Genomic DNA, 24994 nt, shown 5'->3' with positions numbered 1-24994 from the left:
GCCGATGCCTCCGTCGCCTGGCTGGAGTGGCCGCGGGGGAGTCTGGAGTCGGGCGGCCGCTGGTGGGAGCCGCGGGTGCCCGGGCCGAGATTGGGGGGGCAAGGCGGGCGACAGAAGGCCGATGCCTCCGTCGCCCGGCCCTCTACAGAATCCACCCCCCAAACCTCCAGGTATTTCCCTCCTTAGAGCTGGCAACCCTACATTCCCCTCAGTGCCTGTTGGTAGGCAACTAAGCTTGGTCCTGTCACCTACTTTGGCCTTTGGGAGAAAACACATTGGGGCCAATCCTGATAGGGTTGCCAACTCCAGATGGGAAATTCCTGGAGGTTTGAGGGATGGAGCCTGAAGAGGGTGAGGTTTGAGGAGGGGTGGGACCTCAGACAGGTACACTGCCATAGACTCCACCCTCCAAACCAGTCAGTCTCACATAGGGAACCATTGTTGCCAATCTCCAGGTGAGGGCTGGAGAGCACTCAGTATTACAACTGCTCTGCAGAAGGGAGGGCAGAAGTCAGCTGAAGTCAAAGGGGCAGATAATGGTAGGTTGGTGGCTAGCTGGGAAGGAGATGGGGTTGCCAACTACATGCTGACAAATTCCTGGGGATTTGAGGGGTGGAGCCTGGAGAGGGTGGGGTTTGCAGAGGGGTGGGACCTCAGACAGGTAGAATGCCATAGACTACACCCTCCAAACCAGCCATTTTGTCCTGGGTAACAATTGTTGCCAATCTCCAGGTGAGGGCTACAGATTACTCACAATTACAACTGCTCTTCAGGTAGCAGAGATCAGTTCCTCTGGAGAAAACAGTGGACTCTGTCATTATACCCTGCTGAGGTCACCACAGCAAATTGACACTGTTTGCCCAAAGCCAGAGCACTGCCCCAGAGCCTCTTTCTAGATCCCGTTGTATTGCTTTCACAACGGGCTTTACTGCTAGTATGTGAAATATTTCATGAATATTATGAATCAGTGAAGTATAGTAATTTATCATGGTTTTGTATCTATTTTTGTCTCTGTGTTCCATGGTTCTCTCTCTTTTTATACTTCAAATATATTAGTCCTGGTTTCTTTCCATACCGCAGCTCAAATGGCATTTCCCCTGTGACCTTTGATGGAATTCTGTTGTGCAAATAAACGACTGTATTTCCTGTTTCTGCACAGCAGTGGTCAGGCAGACTAGCTTGCAAGAGCAGATAGTGCACAATTTCTAGAAGGCTCCAGTTAAGCCATTGAATGGAGGCATTTTGCCGAGGAGAATAAGGCACAGTTCTATTGTGCTCTATCCCTTCCTCTTCCAGGAACCTTTGGACCTCAGTGCCACAATGCTCCATCCCATTGTCTGTAAACAGGACCTCTGGAGCCTTATTAAATCTATTTCTCACAGCAGAAATATAGTTCTAAAAGTTCCCCAGTACATTATCCTTGGATCTTATCAGATACACACATACAAAATGACTTGCTGCATCCATAAAAGTCAAAATGTACTTATTTCCTCCAGTTGAAAGCCTTAAGGGACCAACTAGGTCTGAATAGACTCTTTGCAACAGCCTCTCATTGTGCACACCCTACTGTTTGCTGTAGTTAGGTGCTCTGCCTTTTAGTTTAAAGCAGATTTCATAACAACCCTGCATTTGGTCACATTCAGTCATTTCAATATGACACTCCTGCAATAATTTTTCCACAGACTTAGGACTTCTATTCCCCAATCTCTGGTGCCATGCTAACACACAATTAGTATGGAGACATTTCTTTGGCCTCATATTACACTGATTCAGCATCTGATTTTAAGTAGTAAAAACAACTATTCTTCTCCGCCAGTATTTCAACATTGCCTTCAGGATGAAAGATCCTACATACATTGTCTTCAATGAGGAAACGGTTTCCCTGTTTCACAATCCTATCAACTGACAGCAAATTCTGATCAGCCTGTGGTACAAAAACACAATCCTTTAAAAGAACTTCAATCAATTCTCTTTTGGTACTGAAAATTCTTAGTTTTGCAATTTCAGCTCCTTGACTAGGCAATGGACTTCCACCAGCTTGGATTAAAGTTTGCCTTCAACCTTCATTTAATTCCACAAAACAATTTTTATCATGACAGACATGTGCATAGGATCCAGACTCTACCAACCAAAAATCCTTTACATTTCATTCTTTTCGAGACACAGCATATGTAAAACACTTAGAAGCTTTCCTCTCTCCTCTCCTATCTCTTTTACTCTGCTCTGTCTTTTTGCTTGAAGCAGCATTCTGAGTGGAAACGTGTGCATTCCTTTCTCTTTGTTCCATATTCACTTTAGTTCTACAAAACTTTGCTACATGACCTCACTTCTTGCAGTTAAAACATACAACACTTTCTTTTTCATGCTTTAATTTCAAAGCAGATATCCCTCCTGCAATTCCTGAAACAAATATCTCTATAGTCTCGTCTCTGAGAAAACTCAGCGTATAAGAAATGTCTACCTTGGCCCCGGTCACACGGAGGATTTGCCGCACTAAAGGCACGAATGTCAGGCGGATTTTCGGGGCACAATCACACCACAACATCTGGGAAGCGTAGTGCACCTGTGGCCAACCCGTGGCATCCCGCCAATGATGGGCAGTAAAAAAGTACCTTGGAAAGTGCACTAGTATCCAGAAAACACGGGGCAGGGGCGAGCGTCTCATCGCGGGAGCACTAGTATCCTGTGGCATCCGGGGCCCATCCACATCCTGTCGCAAACCGGATGTTTTTTATAAGTGCATGTGCACAAACACATATCTGAAAGCAGTGCTGCTCTGCGAAACTGCGCATGCGCACAAACGCAAAACGCTTACCGCACTGCTTCTTTGCCATTCTCCAGCATTGCCGTGTAATCACCAGCTAACAGCCTAAGTGTGAAGACTCAGGGGACCGTGTGATCGGGCTCCCGTGCTTTATTTTGCTCCAGGGCAAACAGCCATGCCTTCCCCCCGCGCTATCTGACCTGTGTGACTGGGGCCTTTGTCTCTTGACTCCAGAATGGCAATTTGATTAGCATAGGAACTGGGAAAACTATTCAGAATAGTGACATCCTCTCGATTCCTGCAGCTTGTAACTCTGAAACAAGGTGCATAATGCCATCTAAATGTGCACACACATAACCTCCTTCATGTAGCCTAATATTATACAATTTCCTTCTTAAAAACTGCACGTTTTTCTGTACCAATTTGTCTCAAATCTATTTTGCAGTTTTACAGCTGGATACCAGAGAGGTTTCTTCATCAGAGATAAAATTTAGAATTATGAAACATGCTTTCATATCAACATTTTACATTTTCCCCCTTGCTCTCCCACACTTTGGGGAGGATCGTTCTCAATGGCATGCATACCTTCCTGGATTCCCAAAGCACATCCCACTCTAAACTTCCATATTAGGTCATTTTGGCCATTTGATTTTGGAATGTGTGAGAGGGAGGGGTTTGATTGTTCACTTATGGATTGTGATGCTGACTGGGGAGCTGTTCTATTTTGATTGCATCATTTCTATTGGCGGACATGGCCTCTGGCTTGTGTGAGCTGGTTTGAAGGTTCTTTTATCAGCAGACACACTTGGCTCTCTCCTTCCTTGTCAGACTGCAGACAAAATGAGACAATCTCTCAGCTGTTTGCATTTCTAAAGCTCTAGTGTGAGATCTCTTTGTTTGTAATCCAACAGGGTTTGGAAAAATAATATCTGCAAAAACCAAAAAGTTGATCTTGCTCAAAAAAATCTTTCTGCTCTCTGATGCTACCAAGCTAATACACACATATAGTCCTTGACAGAAAGTTCTCTCTCTTACCCCCTTCCTGATTCTTCAAACTTCCCCATTCTCTCCCATATACATATTCTCCTATACAGGAGAAGTGTGCTGGTGCCCATAACCCTTTGTTGGATACTTTTTGCAGAGTAAATATACTAAGTGGAATAAAAGCAATGCAGCACATGTATGTAATTAGCTTTAAGAAAGGTTTACTAGAAAATAGGGATGGGTTACATGGAGTTAAAAATAATAACAAAGTCCTGATGAGGTTCCTAGTTCTATACCTTGCTTGTTTGTTTGCTAAAACTCATGTGTGTGTGTTGGAACAAAGGGAGAGAAAGTTTAAATGCTGTGCTTTAATTCTGTATTATTTATGTTTTTATTCTGTATTGTTGTGTTTGTTGGAAGCCGCCCTGAGACTACTTTGCATGGAGGGTGGGCTATAAATGTGACTATAAATAAATAAATAAATATTTACCCCCAAAGTCCCGGGATCCGGTTCTGTTGCGGCACTGCGACGAGCGGTTTTTTCGGGAGCTCCCGAGCTGCCCGATTTTCTGATGTTCTTTTGAAGCCTCCCGGGTTCCGAGAGGGCTTCACTGGGTCTCTTGGAGGGAGACCAAGATGCAGGAGCTTGGTCGCCCCCCACCCCCTGTGTTCTTGGCAAGAATGGGGAGTGAAGCCGATGTGCCTCGAAGCGGGAGCATCAGAAGAGCAGGGACATGGACGCCATGTTCCCTGATTAGCAGCAGCCAGCCTTTTACTTTAAACATTTTTGTTTAAGCGATTGGATGTTTCACATTGAAAAGATTATCTGTTGCTGACCCAGGTCAAGGAAGAGAGTGAATGGTTATACCCCCGGTGGATTTTCCTTGTTATATGGACAGACGGCCGTAATAATGTGTTTGGGAGAGAATGGTGAAATTTGAAGAATCAGGAAGGGGGTAAGAGAGAGAACTTTCTATCAAGGACTATTATTGTTATTATTATTTCTGTTTGAAGAGTTTTGTTCATAAGTAAACCCCAGGAAATGCAAGTTTGTTTAAAGTTTTCGTATGCTGAGGTGTTGGAGTGAGGGGGAAAAATGGAGGCAGTGGACGCTATTGAGGAGGCTGAGCAAGATACCAAAGCTCGTGATCCCGTGTGGGAACAATTCCAAAAAAACCTGTTAAAAGAAGTGAGCCTAGTATTTAAATTGGCTTGTGAAAATGTCCTTTAAAATCTTCATAGTTTAAATGCAGAGGAGGAGGAGAATAAGAAGCAAATGCAAGGATTGCAATGGCAGGCTGAAGTAAAGGAAACAGAACAGGAAAGAGACTCAGATGTTACTCAACTATTAAAAATAGAAGAGGAGATACAGAAGGTGGAAGTCCCAAAGTGTGGGTTGGAGTTCCAAGGAAAGTTGAAATTACGAAGAGGGGAAAAATGTTCGCTAAAACCCCCTCGAGGGAAAGGACATTTGGAAGAAAATGCAAAAAATCAAGATAAAAAAGAACTGGAATTTAGTGTTTTTGTAATGATGGTTGACTATTTTATGTGATTTAATAATCTTCCCTGGCTTATAGAGGTTTATTGATGTTTGGTATACAAAAAGATGGCTGTGAGGGTAGAGTATGAATTTAAAATTGGTATTTGACCCCTCACTATAAGTAAATGATAAATGAAATTCTTGGCTGAAACAAAAAGTAGTATTATTAGTTAATGTTGCTTAAGATTAATGTGTTGGATATTATATTATAATTTGGTTTGGGAATTTATGTCCAGGAGTAGATTGAGGATTGCAAAGAAATGGATAGAGAATAAACCCAAAGTTTGTGCCTATGTAATTGGAAGTGAAATTCATTGAAAGTAACAGAGGTATTATTATGATTTAGATGGTTTAAAATTAGTGTGTATATTATATTATTATATAAATTACATTTGTTATGGAAGTTAAATTGGGGATTAGAGCATTAGGCAGTAATTAGGATTGATTAAGAAGTAATTTCGTGGGTGTAGTAGTGGGAAATTGTATGTAGGTTGTTGTTAGAACACACTGGTTTGTTACTCCGCCCTGTATTGAGAATGAAAGGTGATGATCATAGTGTTTAAGATTAATACTCAGGTCATCTTGTTTTATTACTTAATTTTGGTATGGTATTTATACTTTGGATTAGAGTGAAATAATGATGGTATAATGATGAAAATGAATTTAATGGGAAGTGTGATTAATTAGGTGACTATTTTTGCTGAAGATATCAAATTAGAATGATTGAATATAAGAAATTTAAATAGATAAAATAGGGGTTGATATATTTATAAAATATTAGGTTATAAGGAATTATGGCAGAAAAATAGAGAGGCAAGATTGAGTCAGATTAGAATATTTGGTAAAGATTCTGGGGAATGCAACAAATATTATGGGTAAAAGATTAGAGAGAACATATATTTATGTATAACTAAGCCATTTGATCAATGTGAAGTGTCGAGAATCCAGTTGTTGTGTGAATCTATGTTTTGTTGTTGTCTTGTATGTATGTATGTTTGTTAAGCATAAAAACCAAATAAATACATGTTAAAAAAAATATTTACCCCCAAAGTCCCCACCTTTTATGTTCATGAAAAACAACATATAGCATCCTCAATATACTGATCAGCTAATAGTAGCTCCCAAACTTATCTCATTAGGAATAACACCTCCTTTTCTCTGGTGGGAAATATTAGTTAACTAGCTAAGAATTAGCATAAATAAACAGTTTAACTCTTTCATGACTGAAGTGTTGAGAGAACCCCCTTCAAATGATCAATTTTGAATTAACCAATGAATATGTGAAATTCTTCTGCATCTCGAGTCAAGTGTTCACATTAAAGCGGGAAGGGAAGGAAATCTAGGAGATAGCTGCCTGATCCAATAGGAAAGCAAGAGAAATGAAATACACTTACAGCATAAGTGATGCTACCTACAAATGTTAGGATATACTCAATAGCATCTAGCAGCTTGTGGAATTCTTTATCTTCAGCAGAAAACCGGTGTCCAAAAGCCACAGCAGAGATCACATTGCAAACAGAATTAGTGATGGGCACTGATGGGTCAAATGGCTGCCCTGGAAATAAAGTTGATTGTGAAATATTAATATTCCCCCCTTCTGTGAATACTCAGTGGGTTTCATAGTGGAGTTAGCACACACACACACACACACACACAGAGAGAGAGAGAGAGAGAGAGAGAGAGAGAGAGAGAGAGAGAGAGGACTTTGCAATCTTGGAAGCTGTTTATGTATTAGAAAATAGTTAAAATGCACCAAGGTGTTTTCCAAAATGTACAATATGTACAAATATCTCCCCATGTCCAATCTCAGCAGTTTTATTAAAGGTCATTTTGAGAAGGCATCCAGAACTCCAAGGTCTTTATTTCTTCCTTTGAAATCATTACTTGTGTGCTAGGAAGAGATTTTTTTACATTCTAGAGCCATGCTTCCAGTGAAATTTGTTGAGAACAATGTAATGCACATTCTTGGACCACATCCATTCAACTATATTTTGTAAGCGGTTGCTTCCATATGGAGTCTGTTTCCACAGCTAATTTTGTTTTCTAAGGTTAGACCAGACCCTCAGGGGTGGGGCATTTTCAATACTAGGGGGGTGAACTGCCAATTTTTTAAGCTATTGTAGATTTTTCGGGTTGTATGGCTGTGGTCTTGGCATTGTAGGACCTGACATTTCACCAGTAGCTGTGACTGGCACCCTCAGAGGAATCAACAACAAGGACCCGGCAACTCAAGAGGATGAAATAAGACAAAAAAGTTGCCCAACAAGTTCAATATACTTATGCAAATATTGGTAATTTAATACATGTTCTTTTTTGTTGCACATCCAGACGAACTTGCTCGAGAGTTTAGCCGTTCGTTTCGACCAGAGTCTTTGTCACATCTCAGTTTGTAGTCATTCTTTCTGTTCACAAAGTCAATTCACAAGTGGCTGAACACAGCTCCCAACTAATATTAGAATTTTCAGATAACTTGTTGGGCAACTTTTTTGTCTTATTTCACCCTCAGAGGAATAACACAGAAAGATGGCATACTTTCTGTGTCAAGGTGAGAAGAAAAATTGTAGGGAGGTGTATAGAAATATTGATTTCTAAAAGCCCCTGTCTTCCCCTGGGATGTCTTGCTGATAGCCTGCTGTGCCTTGTTTCCTGTTGAAGCCATATGGCCTCACATTTGGCCGAAGAAACTTTATAGCCCTGCCATATAACCACACATTCTTCACACTTCCATGCTGGAAGCTAGGCCAGCGTGCAAAAAGTCACGTAGCCAATGGGGAGACTGGAGTTTGGAGTCACCTGACTGCAGAGGGGGTCTGCAAATGTCCAGCCTATCCCCACTTGCACCCATGACAACCAACAAATTGGACACACCCTGCCCACTCGCAGTTGGCTGCCTGGCCACAGCTGATTGTGACTGGAATGGGCCTATAACTGGTCATTCCCAATGGGAGAGAGCTCTGTTCTCTTTCGGTTCTCTCTGCTGCTCTTGTTCCTGTTCATGAGCTCTCTGCTTCCTGCTTATTTTATTGCACCTGGACATGTGGTCTGTGGGAGAACAAAGAACTGCTTGGTAACTGGAGCACATGGTGTGCAAAAATGGGCTTTCCCTTCAAGATCCCCTGGACCCCTGGACTGTAGATGTTCCTGACATGGTAAATATGAAGCATTAATGTTCAGTTAAGGCAAACTGCCTTAGGGTTGTTATTTTGAAATCTTTATGGTCTAATTGCAATGCTCTGTGTTGAATAAAAACTTATTCTTGTTTCTAACTTGTGTTTGATGTTGTAACTGGGATTCCTAGTCTATTTCCTGTGCCTAAACGCTGACCACACAGCGCTACCACTGTGATAGTAATTGTAAAGTCTCAGAGGCTAGCTAAGAGTCTGAACCTTGCTCTTAGGCTGGGAGGGGACTCTAGTTAAAAGAGGTTCTGGTGGCTTATTGTTCTGAAATCCAGAGAGGGTAGCCTACCTCTCTGGGTTGTTGTGTAATGTGATTGTAAAAGTATAGAATTCCCTCTCATTCCCGGACAAGCTTGTGTGGGATAAATTCCTATACAGCAGGTAATTTATATCTACTCAGGAAGGTGGGGTAGGGCTGAGTCATTATCTTGTAGGAGTTCCCCAGGCTGTGAACATGCTAATGGCGGAGCTTTCCTGAGGAGGCTCTTTTGTATATTTTTCTTCGACAACATATTGCCAATTTTTTTTTGTTTTAATTTAGTTGTAGTATTTCAGAAAGGGAACATTTACCAATATCCTGAAATCCTGGGAGAACTTATGCTATTTTGGGACTCCATTTTGGGTAAGTTTTATATTTCAGGAATATTGTGTTCCAGTAAATGTAGCCTCCTTCTGGAGACCAGTTCTACTACCAATGGTTTCTTTAAAAAAAAACATATTTATTGGTTTCCACAAATCGTGACATACAAACAAAGACACCAACAAGCATACACCTAGTTCACCAATTTTTTTTGAGCACTTCAAACCTCATACCAAGACAGTACATTACTCCCATATCTGTTTTTATCCCCATAATATTACAACTCACGTAATTCCCCAATTATATCTATAAATTTTCAACATTTCAAACTCATAGTAATTATTTTCTTTACATATTAAGATTATTTCTTTACTATGGAGCTGTTATAATTATCCAAAGTATTTAAGTTTCATTTAGAGTTTAAGCAAAGTTTAAATCTATATCCTATTACTAGAACTTAGGTTAATCTTATATCCAAATACCCAAATTTAATTCCATTTTCATCCCTAAATGACGCAATTATACCTTTGTACCCACACAATTCAGCTCATTCATGTCAAGGCTTAGACAGGAATATACTTAAACAAAATGAGTCAATAATAAAACCCCAAATAATAAATCAAAATTCCATAAATTGGGATATTACCTACCACTAAATTATAATCCCAGCTATATTCAATGTACAAGTTATAATAATCGACAAGGTAGGGATTTCTATAACCATTCTATAACCATTCCCTTCCCAACTCATATCCTTATTAATCCACTGAATTCATATTAAATACTAATATATCAGAGTGCCATATACAGACAGAAAAAAATAATAGTAATAATAATAAAAAGAATATAACTTTCCATAGTGAAATGCAGAAGATACTACAATGCTCTTTTAAAAAAGCACCGGAAATTCTGCTTTTGGGACTAAAAATGGAAGAAGTCAATGTAGAAAAAAAAACCTTATTCTGGTACTTAATAACGACAGCAAGAATGCTATATGCACAATATTGGAAACTTGAAAAAGTACCAGAAATTGAGGACTGGATACATAAAGTTCTGTTCATGGCAGAAATGGACAAAATTACTAAGAAATTGAACAACAAAGAAGACGAAGAATTTTTTGAAGAATGGAAGGACTTTAAGAACTATCTGGAAAAGAACTGGGATGTGACAAAAAATTTACTGTGTTTAGAACAATACTAAGCAAAAAGATGTTATTTTTTAAAGTGATTAGAAATATGATATTAGCAACTGATGAAATATATATAAGTAAGGGGAAGGGGGTGAAAGCATTGTGGGAAGCCACAGGAGGGGGGAAGGTGTATGGATTGTAGGGTAAGTAATCGTTTATTTACGTTTCTTTTTAAAGTTATAACGGATAAATGTTGAATACCTACGACTGGAAAATAATAAAATTTTGTTTACCAAAAAAAAAAAGAATATAACTTTCAGCCTTATCATGATCTCTAGTACATCTTCAAATTACTTTTTGGGACAACATATATTATAAATTGCTCATCCTTAGCCATTTCCTTTTTCACAGCCATTATTTCAACAAGGAGAAATATCCTATGCACACACAAAATTCTTGGCCACATTTATTCCCGTATCTTTCTGATGTCATCTTCTTTTTCTGGATCTCTTTTCAATGCCTAATGTCTTTAAATGCTTGTCTTCTCAGATCCCAGCTTTCCCTTTTCTGTTTCCATAAACCAATTACTTTTCTTTTACGTTTTTTAAAGTTTTTCTCATCATCTCTTGAATTCTTCTTGCTTCTTTTTATTTTTATTTTTCACTAGGGCAGTTAAGGTAGATCCTTTTTTCATTTCTATTATTACATGATAGTCTCTATGGGTCTCCATCTTCTGGCCCAAATTTTGTGTGATTGGAGATTGCTTATTTGGAAGATCTCTCTCCTGGCCATAGTCTTGATGTTCAACCAATATAAAGAGAATCTTGTTTCAAGTCCTCCTCGTCTACATTTGCCAAGTCAGTTTGTAAGTCCCGAGATTCTTTAAACAGGTTTTTGCATGCTGTTGTCACTGCTTCTTTGATTGTAACTGTCAAAAACCTTTTAAATTGCTCGTAAGTAAGCTCTCCTATTTGTATATCCAGGTCAAATTATTCCTCTTCTCCTGCCGCCGCCATTTTAAGTCTTTCACCCAAACAGGCTACCACACCTTCACCTATTTTTTCCTAGAATTCCATCTCCGTGGTAATCTGTTTTTCAGCTATTAAGGCTTTTTCACTTGTCTTGTTCTTGTCCTACAGCTCTCTTTCTTCTTGCCCTCGCCTCTTTGAAAATTCTCATTCATTCATAGCCCCAATCTGTCCATAGCCGCTCTCCCAACACTTTATGGGGCAATTAAAGGAAGGGGGGGTTTTACCTCGAAGTATAGCTTTGTATGAAAATACGTGAAAAGGAAAAAAAACCTCTTGAGGGCGATGTGTTACTTACATCCAAATGAAATAAAGATAAAAAACGGTTGGTCGCTGCTATGGAGCCATTAACATGACTCCTCCGAACCTTGTCCCGGCTTCGGGGCATGGCATTGAGACCCCCACGATTGCCATCAGCAGAGATGCCAAGCAAAGCCCCCTGCCACTCCGTCTCCCTCCAGGAAATGGAGCGGAGCCCTCCCGAACTTCAAGAGACTCCCAAAAGAACAAGGTGGAAACGAGCGTCCCCGGAGCAATCCAAGGCACGCCCGTTCGCAGCGCCGTTCTGCACAGACTCCCATACTACCAATGGTTTCAGTGGGTTGTAAACCTGGCATCTGAACTCCAGATTCTAGGTCTAGCGCTCTTTGAAAATAGTAGCTGTAGTACTGGTGCCTGGAGTCTGGACCCCAGTACTACCACTCAGTGAAAATAGAGAACTTTAAAATCTAAAGGACTGCAACAGCATTATAAATTCACCATCCCCACCAGGCCCATAGCCAGTATTTTGTGGGTTGTGGGGCAAAAAATTTTCTGATGGGGCTGCCATTATTTTATGTCAGCTCCAATCCGCCCCCAATCCTGACTGCCACCGGCCACCCCTCCCCTCCTGCGGGAGGGGCCTTTACTTGGAAGAGGGAGGGAGCGGGGGGCACACCATCCCCCGCTTCTTCTCGAGAGCATTTGAACTATCCCTTTAAATGCTTTTTGAGAAGCAGCAGTGTGTCATGCCTGCCCCTGATGTAGCAGCTGACAGCCAGGAACAAGTGGACTTGGGCACCACAAGCCCCTGATGTGACCATAGAGGCAGAGCCTAACAGCCAAGAACTGGCTCCTTTAACAGAAGACACTGTAAGTCTTGAGAAGGATAGAACCTCCCAGGAGACACCTGCGCCGGATCAGGCTCTGCTTGACTCAACCAGATCACCACCCGACTCCCCCCTACCTGTGAACCAGCTCTGGAGTCAAAGATGACAGGAGCTGAATGAGCGATGCAAGGCTGCACACATGCGTGGAAGACGCTCATTCAGCCCTGAGTTTTAACAGTGGCCTGACCTTGCTCCACGAAGATAACAAGTTAACGAGCCAGCACACTATATCAACAAACCTGCTGCTTGAAGCAATTTGTACTGGCAACTTCAGTTGACAGGACCAGACGCTCTGGGCAATCTTGCTCCGGGTTTTTGAAACCTTGACCATTTGTTACTCTGCTTCTAAACTCCGGCTCCTTGACCCTTGGCATTGTTTGACCACGACTTCGGCTCTGCAATACTCTGGCTTTACTTGATTTATGGACTATGACGTATGGTATGTTTGACGCTGGCTTTGTGAACTGTTTTGGACTTGTTTAAATCTCTGTGCTGCTTGAACTATTGGCTGAACCTCGGACTGGCTTTGGACTTGACTTGTTTAACTCACGCTCCCTGGCCCTGCCGTGTCACGGTGTGTGTGCACGTGGGCCCCCATTCTTCTCAAAAAAATTCTTTAAAACAACATTTTTAAAAAACCTCGTGGGGTTGGCCCTTTAAAAAAGGGGGCAGAGCCCCCAATAGCCCCACTGTAGCAACGGGCCAGTGTCCAAGCTATATTTAATCGAATTTACCTTTCAGTTGTTTTCTAACTGAAATTATGGTAACATTTGTTATAAGGTTTTGGTAATTTAGTGATTTCTAAGAAACATTCGCCATCGGCCACCCCTCTCCCTCCCCTCCTGCAAGATTTAAAGGGGCCTTCAGCTGATTGGTGGGGAGCACGTGGCCCACCTTTAAATGCTTTTGAGAAGAAGTGGGGGAGGCCATGCGCACAGTCCCCCAGATTCTTCTCAAAAATCTTATTCTCAAAATAAACTCATGGGGCTGGCCCTTTAAGGAAGGAGGTGGCACCCCGAATAGCCCAACTGCAGCTATGGGCCAGCTCCCCACCTTGGCACACACTCTCCTTCCTTCTTCACTGCTTCTGCATCCTATGCTTCCTGCGAGGGAGGGCAGGAGCCCACAGCCAGGCTGGCTGCAGCCCCAGGCTTTCATCTGTCTGTCTTCCCTTCCCTACGAGCCTGTAAGCTCCGGAAAGCCAAAATACTGCCTAAATTTTCGGTCATAATCTTCCAGCAATCCTGAAATTTCAGGATCACTGAAGATATTCCCGAGTCGAAACAGAACACCAAGCTTCGGGTCTTGTTTTGGCTTGGCACACCCGTATTCAGTACTCAGGGTTTCAGTCCCAATGCAAAAATTTACACACAACGCCTCATAAGTTCAATAGCTGCAGCCAACCATCACTGGCATGACTGAGTACAGTTCTGATCATTGTATCCCAAACATATTGTGCAGCTGGCACAAAGGACAGGAGAGACAATAAGCATGACTAAGTGATTGGAACACCTTTCTTTAAACAACATGTCTGCCTATTTTTCTACAGCATAGGTGTACATAAGATCATAAGAGACACCAATGTTGGATCAGGCCAAAGGCCCATCCAGTCCAACACTCTGTCATACAGTGGCCAAAAATACCAGGTGCCATCAGGAGGTCCACCAGTGGGGGCAGGACATTAGATGCCCTCCCACTGTTGACCCCCCCCCCCAAGCACCAAGAAGACAGAGCATCACTTGCCCCAGAGTCCCTATCTATACCTTGTGGCTAGTAGCCACTGATGGACCTCTGCTCCATATGCTTATCTAATTCCCTTTTGAAGCCGTCCATGCTTGTAGGCACCACCACTTCCTGTGGCACTGAATTCCAAGTGTTAATCACTCTTTGGGTGAAGAAGTACTTCCTTTTATCCGTTCTAACCCGACCGCTCAGCAATTTCATTGAGTGCCCACGAGTTATTGTATTGTGAGAAAGGGAGAAAAGTACCTCTTTCTCTACCTGCTCTATCCCATGCATAATCTTATAAACCTCAATCATGTCACCCCTCAGTCATCGTTGCTCCAAGCTAAAGAGCCCTGAGCGCTTTAACCTTTCCTCATAGGGAAAGTGTTCCAACCCTTTTATCATTCGAGTTGCCCTTTTCTGCACTTTTTCCAAAGCTATAATATCCTTTTTAAGGTGTGGTGACCAGAATTGCACACTGTATTCCAAATGAGGTTGCACCATTGATTTATATAGGGGCATTATGATATTGGCTGATCTGTTTTCAATAACCTTCCTAATAATCCCCAGCATAGCATTGGCCTTTTTTATTGCAGTCATACACTGTCTTGACATTTTCTGTAAGTTATCTACTACAACTCCAAGATCTCTCTCTTGTTCAGTCTCTGCCAGTTCAGACCCCATCAATGTGTATTTATATTTAGGATTTTTGGCTCCAATGTGCATCACCTTGGACTTGGCCACATTGAACCCCATTTACCATGTTGACGCCCACTCGCCCATCCTTGACAGATCCCTTTGGAGTGCCTCACAATCCTCCCTGGTTTTCACCATGCTGAACAACTTTGTATCATCTGCAAATTTAGCCACTTCCCTGCTTACTCCCAACTCCAAATCATTAATGAACAAGTTAAAAAGCATTGGACCAAGTACTGATCCCTGTGGTACCCCACTGCTTACCACCCTCCACTGAGAAAATTGCCCATTTAGTGTAACGACCTATTTTTCTACGGCATAAGCTCTCTGCCTGCTTGATGAGTCAATACAATGACCGGAGAAGTGATGGTTTGGAAGCCGTGTAATATAGTTAATGGTTACTTCTAACTCCCGAGATGGGAAATTTTTTATCAAGAACTGATATTGTTGTTATGAAAAGGCTAGCTGGTGTCAGGTTCCCATTCAAATCACTCTCCACACACACTTTACCAGCGAATGCTTTATTTAGAGATATGAGAAGCTGTGGGTTCAAGCTCTTTGTTAGGACTGATTTGCAAAGGCGGGACAAGCAAACTATTGGTAAAGCCCCAAAATTCCATGCACATCAACGTCAGCATTACTACAGTGGGACTCATGAAAGCTGGTCAAAGGGTCCAAGATGGCGCTGAGGCTGCAGCACTGATTAACAACGCTCCGCAAGTTACTTTCTTATTTTTTGTCTCTTACTCCCACTTCGTAATTTATCTTCGTTAGTTTTTGCTGTTTACATTATCCAGGCTGGCTGCTCCTGAACATTTGAACTCTAATCTCACTCCTACAGGCTCCAAGTTTTTACTGGCGAGATAAGTCTGGGGAAAGTTTTGTGAGAAACAGCAGCTAGAACGGAAAGACATTTGAACAGAGTTCTCTGCTCTAAGTGACTCTGAAAGATATACAGCCACTAACTAGCCAGGCACAGACTTTCTTCAAGGACAATTCTTGTGGGAATGATGCCTTGGGGCCCCTTAGGAAAATTATCAAACAAGCCTCCTTAATTCACTACACACACTCCCCCCCCCCTTAGGAATGCAATGGCAGGTGAGGGCAGTGATAAGGATACAGAATGCAAGCAGAATAAATCAGGTATGGACAATATAACTGTCACAGCCAGCCAACCCGTCCTGATGCCAGATACCCGAGTTTGACAGCTGGTGTGGAGGATGCCAGGCAATTAAAGGCTGGTGGAAGGAAATCTGGGACAAATGGGGCTAGCATGGCACCAGAGTGATATTATGATGAAGGCATCACTCAGGAGTTTGTCAAAAACTTCATCATTAACCATAGAGTTTTGGTGAATCCCAGAGCATTCCTTCCCCCAAAAAAGGACACCACTTCTGGTTTTCACCGGAAGTCATGCTGTGTATTGGCATCATGCCAGTGTGCCTGCCCCCCAAAAAACCTCCCAGGGTGCCAGGCCATGACCTGGCCTCCCAACATTGGTGGCTTGCTCTGGGTACTACTCCTTGCAAAAGCTAATCATACTGGTGTTTGTGAGTGTGGCATGCAATTACCTTTTCTTTCTGCCCCTCAAGGCAATTTTCAAAAAGAGACCATGCAATCACCATCACATCACCACTGATTAATGTTAGACTCTGTCTGACTACAGTTTAGACAGTGGTCCTTAAGATATAGCACAGATAGCTTTAAAAAGGTGATTGGACGGATTCATGCAGGATAGGTGGCTATTAGCCATGGTGACTGAAATAAACCTCTAAATCCCAGTGCCAGGAGGCAACATCAGGGGAAGACCTCGGCCTCTATTGTCCTGGTTGTTGGCCCTCCAGAGGAACTGGTTGGCTACTATGTGAGACAGGATGCTGGACTAGATGGACCACTGGTTTGATCCAGATGTTGGAAATATGTGTGTTGCAAGGTCTAAATTCAGTCATTATAGGGTTAAAAGGTTAACTTGTGTACTATTGTTTAGATTGACCTGGAAGGGAGCCTGGCAGAAAGCCAATGGGGAGAAAGCTCAGGAAACTGGAGTGTATTTACTCACAATCATTGGTTAATGTATTCAGGTGATTTCCTTCTAGGGTCAAGAAGAAAGAAAAATCTTCGTTACCAACTGTGTGGTCAGTCTGTTGTTGTACTTGACACAGTAAGGATGTAGTCTTGTGTTTGTTGTTTTGTAGATTTCTCTTGTACCCTTCCCTTTAGAAATAAAAATTTTTACATAGAAAGAAAATGCCTCCTCTCCAGTGAACAATGATTCATTGCAAACTCTGAATATCTAACTATTTTTACCAAATTTTCCAACACCAGCAGGGCTTTTCTTATGTCCTTAAGTAAAGAGTGCCCTTCACTGCTTAATCTTTGTGATGAATTCTCTCACTTCCTGAAGAATTGTGCTATGCACTCGTTAATGAGAGGTTATCTGTGTTTTTATTCATGAGAAGAGCTTGAGAGAGTGCCTGAGGGCTTCTGCTTTCTGTACGCATGTATGTCTGTGTGTGGGTGGAGAGTTATTGGGTATTTATTTATTTATTTATTTATTTTAGTTTATTCGATTTATACCCCGCCCTCCCCGCTATGCGGGCTCAGTATCTGATGTACAATGGTTGACTTTTGTACAACATACAGAAATAGTCTTTCAAGTAGATTAAAATACATACATTGAGATGACTTTGCTTCAAAATACACCTGGGGTCCATTCCCCATCTTTCTAACCAGACTATTTGCTATAACACTCTAGTTAAAAATTCATTACAGTTACTCATGTCCTCCTGTTCTGCAGATTCTATCAGGAGGAATGAGACCATCTTATACTACCCCTTCTGTCTAGATTTAACCCTCTGCAGTCTTATCTTGATGTTAGGCCAGATGTTCTATGTGAATTCCTCCTAAAAGACATTCAGAGTTCAGTGACTTCGCGGTGGCAAAATTTTATTTCTTTGCTATTAGGAAACATAAACTTATTCTAGCTGTAAAAAAGTATGATTCTCTTATTCTTATTATTTTATTTTACTCATTTTATTAATTTTCTCTTAATGTTTTTATACTATTGCTGTGTTATTACTGTTTTGTTGTTGTTGTTGTTCAGTTGCACAGTTGAGACTGACTCTTCACGACCCCATGGACCACATCACGCCAAGCCCTCCTGTCCTCTATTGTGCTCCGGATTTTGCTTAATTTTATGTTCATTGCCTCAATAACATTACTGTTTTAATCTTTCTTATATCAGAATTGTACTGTTTTACTGGCTCTTGCTGTAACAAATTAGATCAGATCGGACAAATCGCTATGTTGAATTAGGTATAGTCATGCTCTGAACCATTCATTTATTAATTTATAGAATTTATATGCTGCTTTTTTTGTGGTCAAATGTCTCCTTAAAGGGGCTAAGGAAAAGCATTTTAAAAATTACAATTAAATACTAAATTGCACATTTAATAGCTTGGTGTTTTTCATGCAGAAAAGCGCGTCTGGCAACAGAAGGGGCCAGGTAAGAGAGCCAGGACTTCTGCTACAGAGGGAGAGCAGCCAGTGGCTCTCCCTGCATTCACCACCCCATTATGCTCAGAAGAACTTATTTCCAATATATTCCAGCTTGCAGTTAAGAACATAAGAGAAGCCAGTGTTGGATCAGGCCAATGGCCCATCCAGTCCAACACTCTGTCACACAGTGGCCAAAAATACCAGGGGCCATCAGGAGGTCCAGCAGTGGGACCAGGACACTAGAAGCCCTCCCAATGTTGCCCCCCCCAAGCACCAGGAACACAGAGCATCCCTTGCCCCAGATCGAGAGTTCCTATCTATACCTTGTGGCTAATAGCCACTGATGGACCTCTGCTCCAGATGTTTATCCAATTCCCTCTCGAAGCCATCCACGCTTCTAGTTGCCACCACCTCCTGTAGCAGTGAACTCCATGTGTTAATCACTCTTTGTGTGAAGAAGTACTTCCTTTGATCTGTCCTAATATGGTAACTTCTAATCTACTGGTTATTTGTGGTCCAGTGTGTAAGTAAAATTAATCCAAACTTCCAGTGAGTAATGAAAAAAAGGTAGACTACAGCAACCATGGGCTAGCCCTAATTTCCTGATATCACATACCCTTCGCACGTGCAAAAGTCTCGACAAGCTGATGGGCCTCCTCTTCGATTTGGTGCTCCATGCCTTTCTTCCCCAGTCCCAGCTTCCGCATGGTGACTAGCCCGAACTTCCTCTGTTGCTTCCAGGTGTGACCGTTTGACAGTGCAATACCTAAAGCCATGAAGAACCAATGTGAAATCAGTCCTCAAAGAAATTGCATTTAAAAAATGTTTAGATTGTCAGACTAGAAAACAACAAACTGATTGATTATATATGCATATTTGTAAACATAAGAGCATGAGAGAAGCCCATGTTGGATCAAGCCAATGGCCCATCCCGTCCAACACTCTGTCACACAGTGGCCAAAAATATCAGGAGCCATCAGTGGGGCCAGGACACTAGAAGCACTCCCACTGTTGCCCCTCCCAAGCACCAAGAATACCGAGCATCCCTTGCCCCAGACCGAGAGTTCCTATCTATACCTTGTAGCTAATAGCCACTGATGGACCTCTGCTCCACGTGTTTATCCAGTTCCATGCTTGTAGCCACCACCACTCTCTGTGGCAGTGAATTCCACATGTTAATCAAGCCGCCCTGAGCCTGGTTCGGCAGGGAGGGTGGGATATAAATCAAATAAATAAATACATTCCATTTGTTAATATGTTGAATATTTATCCCTTCTTTCAAAATAATAGAACTGCAATGCCTATGCAGAATCTGTCTTTTTCCAGTTCAGTGACGTGTCTTTGATATTGGCACCCCCTGTATATGCTTCTGAAAAGAAAAGAAAAAAGCCCTCATTCATCCCCATCATCCAGCATTAAAAAATTCAGGAGTAGTACCAAGAATATATTTCGCTTTATTCCAGTAATCTTGACCACCCACATTTTTAGGCTTTTTTAATTAACAATACTTGACAATTGAACGCACCTTATTCAGCTGTAGTGAGCAGATGACATCCAATCATCAGGTTTGTTCAGTTCAGCAATTGGGCTTTCTCAAAACTGAACATGTGCCAGAATGCTGCCAATCCCAACACATCGGCAGCAATTCATGTCACTAAGGACTACTTTGATGAACACCAGACTCACATAGGCAGGGGTCTTGTTGTAGAAAAAGAGCTGCCGGAGCTCATTAGCATAACTCATTAGCATAACTTATTTGCATATGCCACGCCCCCTGACATCACCGGAAGTGACAGAAGGCCACACCCCCTGACATCACCGGAAGTGTGTCAGAAGGCCCGGCTACTTACCCTCCTGCTTCATCCTCATTCCCAAACGGAATGAGGATCGAAGCAGAGGGCGGGGTAAAGAAGGGGGCGGGGCTTCACCACGTGACCGCCCCGCCCCCTAGAGGTTCTCTTCCGGAGCTCCGTACCTGAGAGCTCCCCCCCGACTAGAGCCCTGCACATAGGGATGGCAGCACACCATTAGCTTCCCTAATTCTCCCTCTACAAGCACTGGCTATTTGTTTATATTCATCCTTGGTTATAAGCCCCTCTGTGATGACCCCTTTACTGGGGAGGTCTGGTTTTACTTTAAAAGTGTTCTTTATGTTTTGTTCTACTGTGTATATCCGGCTGCCACCAGGAAATTTAAGGCTTTCCAAACCTTTATCCTATAATATTTCTATCACTGGGTAGGTAGGTCAAGGTTTTAGGCTTTCATGAGGGTCTATGTGGTGCCTGAGGAAGTATTTCTTTCAGAACTGGTATCTTAAATAAAAGTAGATTTATTGATATAACTCATAAATAACAGTGTAGAACAAAGTAACTGGTAATGTGAATATTCTGATAAATTCTTTGGTGTCTCACGCAAGCTCTGCTCCCTTCCTGTCAGGGATTTTGGCATGTAACTTTGTAACTTTAACTCAAGGTCATGTAAATTCACTGTTTCTCTCCAGGACATACAGCCTTTCCTAAACTTTTCTTCTTCTCTGAACAACATCAACAGACAGCTTAACTGTTTTCACACAGAACAGCTTCTCACTTCTTTCATACACAGAGCTTAACTGAACTTCTGTTTCTCTCACAGAACTAAGAACTTAACTTATCCCACACAGGGATGTGTCTCACTCCTCTCATACACAGAACTTAATTAACTCTCTAACTGTCTTCTTCAACTGTCTAAACTGTAACTCTTGACTGACACACATTTTCTAAAACCCCTCCCCCTTTCTGCCAATCACCAATCACACTCACTTGCCTGTTTCAACCACTCTAGACTATCATACAGCCATGCAACCAAACTTTTAAAGAGACACACACACATAAACAAGGAATCGTTACACCCTCCTTCCATTTCCTCAACGAGTTCTTATTTTCCAAGTCTTTAGAAAGCTGTTCATGGAGCTACCTTGGTTTCTTTTGTTTTGTGTATGTTTTGCTTTTTTATTTCTTTTTCAATAAACCCCTTTCCAGTTGCACATCAGACTGGTTTAATTTTGAGAGTTCTCTAAGGGAAAAAACCCTGTAAACATTGGTCAAGATCCTGAGTTACCCTCTCGCTCCTTCTCCTTTAAGCGAATACAAGCATAAAGGTAAAGGTAAAGGTTCCCTTGCTCAAAAGCCAGTCATGGATGGCTTCAAAAGGGAATTAGATAAGCATATGGAGCAAAGGTCCACCAGTGGCTATTAGCCACAAGGTATAGATAGGGACTCTGGGGCAAGTGATGCTCTGTCATCTTGGTGCTTGGGGGGGTCAACAGTGGGAGGGATTCTAATGTCCTGGCCCCACTGGTGGACTTCCTGATGGCACTGGTATTTCTGGCAACTGTGTCATACAGAGTGTTGGACTGGATGGGCCTTTGGCCTGATCCAACATTGGCATCTCTTATGTTCTTATGTTCTAATTCCCCCAAATAAAAAGGAGACCACCTATTGAGGTAACACTGTCAAGCAAGGCATTGATGAATTTAATCAATAAAACAGTACAATTCTGATATAAGAAGGATTAAAACATTAATAACATGGGAATAGTATAAAAGCATTAAAAAGGGAAAATTAATAAAATTAGTAAAATAAAATAATATTAATTAGAGAATCATACAAGTTTTTCAGCTAAAATAAGTTTACGTTTCCTAATAGCTAAGAAACAAAATTTTGCCACAGCGCAAGTCACTGAGCTCTGAACATCTTCTAAGAGGAATTTATGAAGGACTTCTGGCCTAAAGTCAAGATAAGACTGCAGAGGGCTAAATCTAGACAGAAGGGGTAGTATAAGATGGTCTCATTCCTCCTGATAGAATCTGCAGAACAGGAGGACATGAGTAATTGATTCCACCATATTAGCCATGCATGGGCATATACGTTCATGCATTGGAACTCGAGTAAATTTACCTTGCAGTACAGCAGAAGGGAGTGCCTCAAAATTGGCCAAAAATACCAGGTGACATCAGGAGGTCCACCAGTGGGGCCAGGACATTAGAAGCCCTCCCACTTTTGACCCCCCCCAAGCACCAAGAAAACAGTGCGTCCCTTGCTCCAGAGCCCCTATCTATACCTTGTGGCTAATAGCCACTGATGGACCTCTGCTCCATATGCTTATCTAATTCCCTTTTGAAGCCGTCCATGCTTGTAGCCGCCACCACTTCCTTTTTTCAAATAAATTATATTTATTAAATTTTCATACTTAATAGACACACATACATAAATCACCATAATCTTTCATTTTCAATACTTCACATTGCTTACAATTTGGTTATATATAGTCAGAGTTTACAATATCTCTATTCTTTTACTAACCAACAATAGCTTCACCTTACATCCCTCATAGTCTTCATCGATTTTTTCTGGTCTTCATAATTCTCAACTACCTTCTTTACTTTCCTACCATTACTCAGTTTTCTACATATCACAATACATTTTAGTAAATTCATTCTACTTTTTGCAACACACAATCAGCTAAACTATTCAAATCTATGTATCAATCACTTTTAGTAAATTTAATCTGTTTATTGTATCACACCATCAGCTGTATTATTCATCTCTTAATTTAAACATCTGTTACTCTAATCATGGGCTTCTTTAAAAATTTCCTAAGGCAAATACCATTCCAACATTCCTCTATACAGAAAGCTTATAAATAGTAAACTTACTGATCCCCTTGGTCATCATATTGATAGTAATACCACTCTTACTAACAATAAAATCCATTTTAACTTAGCTTTGCAGTCATGTAAAATATCATCCCAAAAGTAAATACAAAAAACAAAACAAAAACAAATATGTTCACTATATCATAATCCTAGAGATATTCCTACTTTTGTAAAGTATATTTCTATTCATATACTAACCAGCCTTATTTCCCTCAATATCATCATCAATGTTTCTAATCTTCATAGTTCTCAAATACCCCATCTACCTTCCTACCATTACTCATTTTCTCTATCTCAAGATTTTGAGGCCCACAGTCAGTTAAGCTATTCAGGGCTATTTTTCAACATAATTTTTACTACAATAATTCTATAAACATATCATCGACTGGACTATTCATCTCTTCAATCTCATAATTACTCTGGTCATGAGACTCTTTTTAAATTCTCTAGGACAAGTACCATTCCAAAATTTATTTATATAGTAACATAATAAATCCTAGACCTATTAATCCTTAACAATTTGACTAAATTGCTACCACTTCATAGATTTCATATCCAGTTACTTTATTGTAAGTTTATCTACACTCACTTAGAAGTACCCACTTTTATTCTTACCCCATCCCACACAACACAGATATCATATCACATTAATTCAGCTATCATATAGGGTTTCCAGACTCCGGGCAAGACTCAGAAAGCAAGGCAAATAATAATTTTTTAATTTTCCAAACATAGACCTTGCCACAATACTGTATTCCAGTTCTTTTTTCTCTTGATTATTTCTGTTCTCTTCTGCATGACGTCTATTTTTATACTCCTGCGTTTTAATTTCCAGGTTATTCTCTCCATAGTCCCAAGTATTTAGTTGGTTGAGAACTTCATGTTTCTTTATTCCTTTCTTTACTTTTCCCCCCTTGTTTGCTTCCTCCTTTTTCTCTTAAATGGGCTCAACATCCCTTTTTGTATTCTTCCTGTTTCCAGTTTTCCTTGCTCCACCACAGAAACTTTAGCAGCATCCGGCTCCTGTGACGTTTCTTTTATAAATAAAGTCTGAACAACTGATGTCTCTCTTTCCTGTTCTCTTTCCTGCAGTTCGTCTTTCCTTTGAGTTCCCTGTGTTTTTTCTTTGTCTTCCTGTGCCTCTGACAAATCATTGTGGGAGTTTCTCAACAAGTTTTCACAAGTCATTTTAAATGTTTTTATCGCTTCTTCTACCAACTGCTTTTGAAACTGTTCCCACTATTCCCTCGTCAGATCACAAAGTTTTACATCTCCCTCCATCTCTTCTTTCACATCTACTACCTCCATTTCTTCACTTCAGCCCTCTAACACACATAACTTTCCAATTAAGAAGATCCAAATGCCAAGTTGCATAAATTTTAAAGGGTAGTAATATTGTAAACAGTTTTTCTTACCCCTCTCAGGTCTCCACACTCTTAATTTCCCAGCATTTTCTGTACCCGCTTTCTTCATGTACATGGAAAAAAGTTCATCCGGGGTATATAGTCAACTTGACCAATGTATGCGTAGAAAAAAACAAGCTTTTTTCCCATGTGAAGTATTGAATAAACAACGACGAAAAAAAGAAAGAAAGAAAATGTTTAAAAACCGGAGGCAGCGTCTAAACTGAACATGGCAGCCATGTTCTTTCCGTCTATCGCTCCTGCTTCGGGGCAAACCCTGTCACCCCCCCCCCGCACTTGCCAGGTTACGGGACGGGCCAAAAACAAGCCTCAAGCTCCTGCACTTTGTCGGAAATTGCTGGTCGAGCTCTCCCAACACCTGGGAGACTCAAAAAAAGCAATAGAGGTGCAGGCGGCTCGGAGCGCATCAAGTGCCCGCCCGCCCGTTGTCGCGCCGTTCCGGAAGCTCCTCGTAGCTGCCACCACTTCCTGTGGCAGTGAATTCCAAGTGTTAATCACTCTTTGGGTGAAGAAGTACTTCCTTTTATCCGTTCTAACCCGACCGCTCAGCAATTTCATGGATTGCCCACGAGTTCTTGTATTGTGAGAAAGGGATAAAAGTACCTT

The 24994-nt window shown here is 41.4% G+C and overlaps 1 protein-coding gene across 2 annotated transcripts in view; it reads right to left on the bottom strand.

The window, feature by feature from the left end:
• The window catches only part of LOC107115472 (cytochrome P450 2J2-like), a 66271-nt gene that overhangs the window by 20797 nt on the left and 20480 nt on the right, over window positions 1-24994 (bottom strand). The window contains exons 3-4 of one of the 2 annotated variants that reach the window (XM_015417189.1): window positions 18888-19037; window positions 6683-6843 (exon numbers count right to left, since the gene is read on the bottom strand). In XM_015417189.1, coding sequence (XP_015272675.1) covers window positions 6683-6843; window positions 18888-19037 — 311 coding nt within the window. The remainder of the gene's footprint in view (window positions 1-6682; window positions 6844-18887; window positions 19038-24994) is intronic. The other variant, XM_015417190.1, reaches the window with a different exon arrangement.

Source organism: Gekko japonicus, unplaced genomic scaffold (genome assembly GCF_001447785.1).
Source record: "Gekko japonicus isolate JY-2015 unplaced genomic scaffold, Gekko_japonicus_V1.1 scaffold1341, whole genome shotgun sequence".
NCBI lineage: Eukaryota > Metazoa > Chordata > Lepidosauria > Squamata > Gekkonidae > Gekko > Gekko japonicus.
Note: the sequence above shows the minus strand (reverse complement) of the source record. Positions and strands in the feature narration are given on the sequence as shown.